The 9,479-nt window shown below is 51.7% G+C and overlaps 1 protein-coding gene across 5 annotated transcripts; it reads left to right on the forward strand.

The window, feature by feature from the left end:
* Nucleotides 1-7,212: 7,212 nt before the first annotated feature.
* CDK2AP2 (cyclin dependent kinase 2 associated protein 2) lies at nt 7,213-9,357 on the forward strand. Of its 5 annotated transcripts, none has more exons than XM_077960720.1 (4): nt 7,213-8,001; nt 8,162-8,259; nt 8,354-8,486; nt 8,840-9,357. In XM_077960720.1, the coding sequence occupies exons 2-4, from the start codon at nt 8,245-8,247 to the stop codon at nt 8,905-8,907; spliced, it is 216 nt and encodes a 71-aa protein (XP_077816846.1). In that variant the 5' UTR covers nt 7,213-8,001; nt 8,162-8,244; the 3' UTR covers nt 8,908-9,357. The 5 variants fall into 5 exon arrangements, with proteins under 5 accessions (XP_077816846.1, XP_014969006.1, NP_001253515.1 ...); XM_015113520.3 differs by having other exon boundaries at nt 7,213-7,991; NM_001266586.1 differs by having other exon boundaries at nt 7,304-7,850; nt 8,840-9,335.
* Nucleotides 9,358-9,479: the final 122 nt, after the last annotated feature.

Raw genomic sequence — 9,479 nt, forward strand, 5'->3', positions numbered from 1 at the left:
TTTCCAGGTCTTCTCTGCTGATAACATGAGGAGATATGTGTGTGTGTGCATTCTATTCTGTGTATACAGACATTTATAAATGTTCCTGTACGTAAGCAACTGAATCTCTGTTAAGCCGCACATGAGTTCATCCTGATGCTTCCAACTCCAGTCCATTACCACATGGATCATTCTAGCCACCCCACTTGCTTATCTGTAACTTTTCATTCCAACAGTGACCCCCATCATCCATCCTCTGTTTACTTCATTGTTCAGTTCCAGCTACATGTGCAGTGGTTTTGGAACTGTTAACCCATACTCCTGTGGGACACCACTTTTTCAACTCCAGTGCGGTGCTTATGTGCAGTTCCTTTTGCATTTAGTCTTACAGACTCCCTTATTTCTAGGTCAGCACCTTATTCCCCCAGCCCCTACAGTGAGGTTGTTGCATACATTTGTAATATAGCTAGTTTCTTTGGTTGCATTCTGCATTCCATCCTGGGATCCGCTGACCTCCAAGATTAATTTTTTTAAATTTGCATACATTAAAGTTTACTCAGCCGGGCACCGTGGCTCACGCCTGTAATCCACTTTGGGAAGCCAAGGAAGGAGGATTGCATGAGCCCAGGAGTTGGACGCGGCAGTGAGCCACGATCACACCACCGCACTCCAGTCTGGGCAACAGAGCAAGACCCTGAATCAAAAAAAACACACAAAAAGTTGGCCAGGCGCAGTGGCTCATGCCTGTAATCCCAGCACTTTGGGAGGCCAAGGCAGGTGGACCACGAGTTCAGGAGTTCGAGACCAGTCTGGCCAACATGGTGAAACCCCATCTCTATTAAAAATACAAAAACTAGCTAGGCATGGTGGCGTGCACTTGTAGTTCCAGCTACTGGGGAGGCGGAGGAAGGAGAATCGCTTGAACCCGAGTGGCAGAAATTGCAGTGAGCTGAGATTGTGCCACTGCACTCCTGCCTGGGCGACAGAGTGAGACTCTGTCTCAAAAAAACACACACAAAAAAACAAGAAGTTTCCTTATACAGAAGAGTTTCATGCCCCTATGCCTCACCTATTCAGTCCTACTCCCTCTACCCCAGGCCCCAGTAATCAATGGTCTGTTCAACTTCTGTATAGTTTTCCCTTTTCTAGAATGTCGTAGAATTGGAATCATACAGTATGTGACTTGTTCAGACTGACTTCTTTAATTTAGCAATATGCATTTAAGATTTATCGATGTCTTTTCATGGCTAGATAGGTGATTTCCTTTCATTGCCCAATAATATTCTATTGTATGGATATGTCAGTTTGTTTATCCATTCACCTTTTTTTTTTTTTTTTTTTTTTTTTTTTTGAGACGGCATCTCACTTTGTCAGCAAGGCTGGAGTACAGTGGCGCAATCTCGGCTCACTGCAACCTCTGCCTCCTGGGTTCAAGGGATTCTCCTGCCTCAGCCTCCCCAGTAGCTGGGATTATAGGCACCCACCATCATGGCCAGCTAATTCTTGTATTGTTAGTAGAGAAGGGGTTTCACCATGTTGGTCAGGCTGGTCTCGAACTCCTGGCCTCAGGTGATCCAATTGCCTTGGCCTCCCAAAGTGCTGGGATTCCAGGCATGAGCTACCGCGCCCGACCCCATTCATCTATTAAAGGGCATCTCATTGCTTCTAGTTTTGGAGATTATAAAATTGCTATAAACATGCACATGTTTTTGTGTGGTCATACATTTTCAAATCAGTTGGGTCAACACCCAGGAACACAACTGCTGGATCATAGAGTAAGTCTATGTTTACTTTTGGAAGAAGCAACCAAACCATCTTCCGAAATGGCTGTACCATTCTGCATCCCTACCCACAGTAAATGCAAGTCTCTGCTGCTCCACACCCTTGCCAGCAACTGACATTGTCAGGTTTTAGATTGTAGCCATTCTAACAAGAATGTAGCGGTATCTCCTTGTTCATTCATTCTTTTTTTTTTTTTTTTTTTTTTTGAGACGGAGTCTCGCTGTGTCACCCAGACTGGAGTGTAATGGCACAATCTCGGCTCACTGCAACTTCCGCCTCCCAGGTTTAAGAGATTCTCCTGCATCAGCCTCCCCAGTAGCTGGGACTATGGGCGTGTGCCACCATGCCTGGCTAATTTCTTGTATTTTTAGCAGAGACAGGGTTTCACTGTGTTAGCCAGGATGGTCTTGATCTCCTGACCTCGTGATCCACCCACCTCGGCCTCCCAAAGTGCTGGGATTACAGGCATGAGCTACCGTGCTTGGCCCATCCATTGATTTTTCAACATTTTATTGCAAAACTTTTCAAACAGGCCTGGCATGGTGGCTCCACATCTGCAATCCCAGCACTTTGGGAGGCCAAGGCGGGTGGATCACTTGAGATCAGGAGTTCCAGACCAGCCTGGCCAACATAGTGAAAACCTGACTCTACCAAAAATACAAAAAAATTAGCCAGGCGTGGTGGTGCACACCTGTAATCCCAGCTACTCGGGGGGCTGAGGCAGGTGAATCGCTTGAACCCAGGTGGTTGAGGTTGTAGGGAGCCGAGATCTCGCCACTGCACTCCAGCCTGGGTGACAGAGCAAGACTCCGTCTCTAAATAAATAAATAAATTGGCTGGTCGCTATGGCTCACGCCTGTAATCCCAACACTTTGGAAGCCAAGGCAGGTGGATCACCTGAGGTCAGGAGTTCAAGACTATCCTGGCCAACATGGCGAACCCCATCTCTACTAAAAATACAAAAATTAGCCAGGTGTGGTGGCACACGCCTGTAGTCCCAGCTACTCCGGAGGCTGAAGCACAAGAATCGCTTGAACCCAAGGGGGCAGAGGTTGCAGTAAGCCAAGATCAAGGCACTACACTCTAGCCTGGGCGACACAGCAAGTCTACCGTATCAAAATAAAAAACTTTCAAACATACGAAAAAAGTTGAAAGGATTGTATAGAAATACAATGCTGGTCACTAAAATGAAGTTTTAATTCACTAGGCAAGCCAACGAGAGCCCATCTATGGGCTGAATTTAGCCCATAGATGGGTGGGCCCCACTTTGCAACTTCTGATTTGGAGGTTGCAATGGTTAAAGGCTGCAAAATCCAGGGGATGAGCTCTGGGTCTGAGGGCTGAGACCAGAGGGGAGCCCCTGAAGCATTGTACCAAGGAACCTGTGCTACCTTCCCTCGAGTTAGACAGAGTCCTCTCTCTAAGATAGGCCACAGTTGTTACCACCCACCCCTCTCAGAGAACTCTGTGCCCCTCCTGCCATAGCCCACTGCTCCAAGGAGGAGGGACATCTGAACCTGCTGTAGGGCCAAGCCAGTGGCTCCCGCCTGTAATCCCAGCACTTTGGGAGGCTGAGGCAGGAGGATTCCTTGAGCCCAGGAGGTCAAGACTGCAGTGAGCCATGTTTGCACCACTGCACTCAAACCTGGGTGACAGGGTAAGACCCTGTCTCAAAAATAAATAAATAAATAAATAAATAAATTCAAGATTAAACTCCTCAGGCACCTCCCAAGCAAATCCCTTCCCCCAAACATAGGTGTTATGGACTGTTTGTGTCTCCCCAAAATTCATATGCTGAAGCCTAACTCCTAGTGTGGCTGTGTTTGGAGATAGGCCTCTAAGGAAGTAATTCAGGTTAAATGAGGCCATAAGGGTAGGGCTCTGATTTGATAGGATTAGTGTCCTTTTTTTTCGTTTTTTCACTTTTTTTTTTTTGAGCTAGGGTCTTGCTCTGTTGCCCAGGCTGGAGTACAGTTGCACAATCAAGGCTCACTGCAGCCTCAACCTCCTGGGCTCAAGCGATCCTCCCACCACAGCCTCCCAAGTAACTGGGACTACAGGCATCTGCCAGCACACCCAGCTAATTTTTGTATTTTTTGTAGAGACAGGGTCTCACTATGTTGCCCAGGCTGGTCTTGAAGCAATCCTCCCACCTCAGCTTCCCAGTGCGCTGGGATTACAGGAGTTAGCCACCAAGCCTGGCCCTTCTGTTTTTTAGATGTGGGATCTCACTATGTTGCCCAGGCTGGAGTCAAACTCCTAGGCTCAATCAAGTCTTCCATATGAGTCTCCCAAGTAGCTGAGATTACAGTCTTGCACCTCCTGCCCAGCTTCCAGGATTGATGCACTTATAAGAAGAGATATTAGAAAGCTTGTTCTTTCTCTCTGCACCAAGGAGCACATATGAAGACAGAGCCAGAAGGTGGCTATTTACAAGCCAGGAAGAGAGCCCTCACCAGAAACCAACTGTGCTAGCATCCTGATCTCAAACTTGCAGCCTCCAGAACCATGAGAAAATAAATTTTAGTTGTTTAAGCCACCCAGTCTATGGCATTTTGTTTTGTTTGTGGAATTAGGCCAGTGGCTCTTGCCTGTAATCCCAGCGCTTTGAGAGGTTGAGGCAAGAGGATTGTTTGAGCCCAGGAGGTCAAGGCTGCAGTGACTAATATGATGGGCAGTGGAGAAAGTAGGAAGGTCTAAGGTGTGGAAATGTCAGAGGCGTTTGAACCAGAGCAACTCCATCTTGAATAGGAGCTGGGTAAAATGAGGCTGATACCTACTGGGCTGCAGATGGTTAAGGTATTCTAAGTCATAGGATGAGACAGGAGGTCAGCACAAGACACAGGTCATAAATACCGTGCTGATAAAATAGGTTGCAGTAAAGAGGCCAGCTAAAACCCACCAAAACCAAGATGGTGATGAGAGTGACCTCTGGTCGTCCTCGCTGCTACACTCCCATCTGTAAACTGATGCCATGGCAATGTCAGGAAGTTACCCTATATGATCTAAAAAGGGGAGGCATGAATAATCCAACCCTTGTTTAGCATATCATCAAGAAATAATCAGAAAAATGGGCAACCAGTAGCCCTTAGGGCTGCTCTGTCTACGGAGTAGCCATTCTTTTATTCCTTTACTTTCTTAATAAACTTGTTTTCACTTTACTCTGTGGACTCGCCCTGAATTATTTCTTTTTTTTTTTTTTTTTTTTTTTTTTGAGGCGGAGTCTCGCTCTGTCGCCCAGGCTGGAGCGCAGTGGCCAGATCTCAGCTCACTGCAAGCGCTCCGCCTCCCGGGTTCCCGCCATTCTCCTGCCTCAGCCTCCCGAGTAGCTGGGACTACAGGCGCCCGCCACCTCGCCCGGCTAGTTTTTTGTATTTTTTTAGTAGAGACGGGGTTTCACCGTGTTAGGATGGTCTCGATCTCCCGGCCTCTTGATCCGCCCGTCTCGGCCTCCCGAAGTGCTGGGATTACAGGCTTGAGCCACCGCGCCCGGCCCCTAAATTATTTCTTGTGCAAGATCCAAGAACCCTCTAGTGGGATATGGATCCAGACCCATTTCCTGTAACAGAGGGAGTTGGGGCTTGGTGGTTCCCAAAGAAGGTGTAACTTTCAGTGTCTCCTCTTCACCTACTATCCACAGCAGATTTCTCTGGCACGCACCCTCAGTGCCACCGGTAGGAGCAGAAGTCCTTGGGTGACCTAATCAACACCTTTTCAACAGTGTTCAGTTTGAATATGTATTAGAAAACTATAAATAGTGAGCACACGATTAAATGGACATTATTCCTTTTCCTTTCCATTTAAGATTTTTAAAAGTGAATTAATTAAAAGGAAATGTTAAATAGATGGCAAAACTGATGGAGTTTTCCTAATGGCTGGAGTTAGGGAAGCACTGGACTCCGTGGTCAACTCAGCTTCCTTACATCCAGGTCACCTAAGGTGCCCTTCCTGCCCCTGCGGTTATGTCCACGGCTCCACCTCCACTTCCCAGTGAACTCTCCGGCAGAAAAAAAAGGAAAGAAAAAGGCTGGTTCTCAAGCACATGTTGTGCTCTCCCATTTCCTAAGATTTTGCACATGCCAGTCCTTCTACCTGGAGTGTCCCCTCGGTCTCTGCTTCCACCCTCACCTACTCGAATGCCACCTGCTCTGGAGATATTTCTGTGATGCCACCCGGCAGGCCCTTCCTCTAAGTTCCAATGAACCCTGTCCCGTTCTCCCTTGTGGCCACTGACTTACTGCAATGTAAGGAAGATGTTGCTTCACTGTCTCAGAGAATAAGGCCTCCTTGAGTACAGAGGCCATGGCCTGTTCATTTCTTTAACCTCAGGGTTCAGTACAAAGCATGAGATGGAGGAGGGAGTCAGAACATGGTTTTTGTGTGGTTTCTTGGGTTTTGTTTTTGTTTTTGTTTGAGACGGAGACTTGCCCTGTCACCCAGGCTGGAGTGCAATGGCACGATCTCGGCTCATTGCAACTTCTGTTTGAACGATTCTCCTGCCTCAGCCTCCCGAATAGCTGGGATTACAGGTGCCCACCACCACGCCCAGATAATTTTTGTATTTTTAGTAGAGACAGGGGTTTCACCATGTTCGATCACGAGGTCGAACTCTTGACCTCGTGATCAGCCTGCCTCGGCCTCTCAAAGTGCTGGGATTACAGGCGTGAGCCACCGCGCCGGGCCAGAACATGTTTGTTGGATGGATGGATGAATGAATGAATGAATGAATGAATGAATGAATGACTGTCCTGGAGATTAAGATCTACAAAGCTGGGAGCATGAAGGTACACAAGGCCAGAGAAGTCTGAGTTTGGGGAAGGAGCCTGGGAGAAAGGGTTAGTGAGTGGAGGAGGGTCTGAGGTCTAAGTTTATGGCGAATGAGATTTGAGGGGAGGGGTCTGAGTGGTGGAGTGGAAAGGTATGGGGGCCCTGGAGTGGGACAGGAAGCTCTTTATGACTATTCATTTAATCCACACAACCCAATGAGATTGTCATTTTCCCCATTTTACGGATGGGGAAACTGAGGCATACTGAGGTGAGAAACTTGCCTGGGGGAAATCGCTAGTGGGGGTGGTACTGAGATTCGAACCCAGGCGGTTGGCTCCAGTCTGTGCTCTTGACCAATTTGGTCCGGGGCCCGGCACACAAGTAATCCCTGTTTGCCCTACGGCCATTATCACTAACTGAGGCAGCGGCGCGGGGCCTTGGGGGTGAGGGCAAAGGGGTCCTTGAGGTCGCCCTTGGACCTGAGGACAAGCCAAGCCTCAGGAAGAACGGTGCGCGGCGGCATAGATGAAGGGCCCGTTGCCATGGGAACAAACGCAGGCCTCGGGCGGGCGCATGCGCAGATCGGGGAGAGGGTGTTGAACCGGTGAAAGGTGACGTAAAAGCGCACGGGGTGGGGCGCGGGGCTCGGGACGTCAAAGCCCTGCGTCCTTCGGCCCCCGGAGCAGAGAAGCGCGCACGGCAGCGGTGACAGCGGCCACGGCAGCGGCGACAGCAACCCCTGCTGGGCCGAAACTGGGCAGAGCGGAGCAGACGTCTGAAGCAGCGCTAGTGAGGCGCGAGGGTGGCGCCCGCGCCCGGGAAGACACCCTCGGCGCGAACCGGCGGCCCAGCCCCGGGTCCGGGTTCCCGAGGCCCCGCCTCTAGGGCCTGGGGACTAATCGGATTGAAAGCGCGCCGGCCCGGGCCGCGAACTCGCCAATTGCGGAGGGCGGTGGCCACCGCCCAATCCGGAGCAGACAGGTGCGAGGTCCGGAAGGCGGAGGCCAATCGGCGGCGGTTGCGACCTGCTGGGGCAGGTCTCGGCCAATAAGGAGGCTCGAGTGACATCTTCGCCCACCAATCGGGAGTGAGGGAGCATTCGTGCCCGCTCGCCCTTCCGGCCAGACCTCTATTTACCAGGGGCGTGCAGCCCGCTTGCCAATCAGAGCGCGGCTGAGCGGCCCGGCAGCCAACCCCCGAGGAGCGGCCGGCTGGCGTCCGCCGCGCCCAGGAGTTGGGGATGTCCTACAAACCCATCGCCCCTGCCCCCAGCAGCACCCCTGGCTCCAGCACCCCTGGGCCGGGCACCCCGGTCCCTACAGGTGAGGATCCAGCTCCACCCCTGCTCGCCTGCCGGGCGGTCGAGGTCTCGAAGAGAAGACGGCCTGAGTTCTGCAATACTGGGCTTGCCGCCTACCCTCGCTGAGCCTCAGTTTGCTGGCCTGTGAAGTGGGCGTGGTCACGTAAGGGCTTGTAGGTGGAGCGCAGTGGGAGGGATTTGTCCCTGAAGTTGATCAGCCTGGAATGAAGCATCCTTTGGAGGGAATCGGGCGAACCCGGTCCTGGGCTTGGAAAAGCTGGGAGGCGGCGTCCCTGCCCCGCGCTGACCTCTTACTCGCGCCTGTTGCTGCAGGAAGCGTCCCGTCGCCGTCGGGCTCAGTGCCAGGAGCCGCCGCTCCTTTTAGACCGCTGTTTAACGACTTTGGACCGCCTTCCATGGGCTACGTGCAGGTGAGTGGGGCCAAAGGCTTGCTTATGGATGGGGACTGGAGTCCCCCTCCCCGCCAGGTGCCTGAGCTCACTGCCCTGTTCTCTTTTGACATAGGCGATGAAGCCACCCGGCGCCCAGGGCTCCCAGAGCACCTACACGGACCTGCTGTCAGTCATAGAGGAGATGGGCAAAGAGATCCGGCCCACATATGCTGGCAGCAAGAGCGCCATGGAGCGCCTGAAGAGAGGTAAGTGAGGCCAGGCCGCCCTGCTTAGGAAACCGACACTGGACTATCTTCCATTAGGGAAAGAAAGACATCCGGAGGCCACCTGAGCCAAGCCTAGAGGAGGGCCAGTATTACTACCCAGAGAGGTGTTTTGAATCGAATTGAAATTGCGTCCATTTCCAGGGAAGAGCCTGGGAATTTGTACTTCTACAGGGCAACCTTGAGGATTAACCAAACCTCTAATCTCATCTAGCCGTCATTAGTTTGGAATTTCTCTTGCTGAAAGGGGAAAGGGAGTGGGGAGGCAGGGGTCCTCCTCTGGAGGGCAGTGGGTGGGGCTGTGGAGGGTTGCTGAGACCCCACCCCACCACCAGGTATCATCCATGCTCGGGCCCTAGTCAGAGAGTGCCTGGCAGAGACAGAGCGGAACGCCCGCACGTAACAGGAAGCGCCCCGGCCTCAGCGTCTGGACCTTTCCCGGCCACTGCAGAGCACCCGCTTCTCCCTGGCCTTCATCCCGAGTTGCACTAACCATCCTGGGCTTCCTGTCCTGTGTCCCTTGGTGGGTCCCCTCCAGGAACCAAGGAGCGGCTCTCCAGGTGGCAGCACTAAGGACATCCCCCCACAACAAGAGTTAGCAGCGAGGTCCCCATGAGTCCCACCCATGACCTGCCAACAGTGTTGCCCACCGGAACTTTCTGTGGTCCCCACCGCTCAGCCCTTCCCAGCCCTTCTCCCACTTTGTCCCGAGCCTCCTTCTCCCCCAGCAGGGGCTCAGGCCTGGCACCTCACTGCCTTGTGTCCTGAGCCATAGTGACTCTTTTATCTGTGTGTCTTTTGCTAAATATGCCCTTTTTATATTAATAAAAGATGATTTGGAGTTGTGCTCTCAGCTCTGAGCCTTTCTGGGTCTGGTTCTTCAGCTAAACCTGGGTGGGCCAGGCAGAGAAAGGGGAAGAGGAGACTAGGAGTGGGGAGGGTGTGACTAAACAGGGTTTGACTTGCCTCTGTGGG

This window comes from Macaca mulatta, chromosome 14 (assembly GCF_049350105.2).
Source record: "Macaca mulatta isolate MMU2019108-1 chromosome 14, T2T-MMU8v2.0, whole genome shotgun sequence".
Classification (NCBI taxonomy): Eukaryota; Metazoa; Chordata; class Mammalia; order Primates; family Cercopithecidae; genus Macaca; species Macaca mulatta.

Excerpts from the sequence above, each read along its gene's own strand:
- CDK2AP2 (XM_077960718.1), top strand. The coding sequence starts at position 8,053 with ATGAAGCATCCTTTGGAGGGAATCGGGCGAACCCGGTCCTGGGCTTGG. Across the intron at positions 8,260-8,353 it reads CTTCCATGGGCTACGTGCAG|GCGATGAAGCCACCCGGCGC; the intron begins GTGAGTGGGGCC and ends CTTTTGACATAG. Across the intron at positions 8,487-8,839 it reads CATGGAGCGCCTGAAGAGAG|GTATCATCCATGCTCGGGCC; the intron begins GTAAGTGAGGCC and ends CCCCACCACCAG.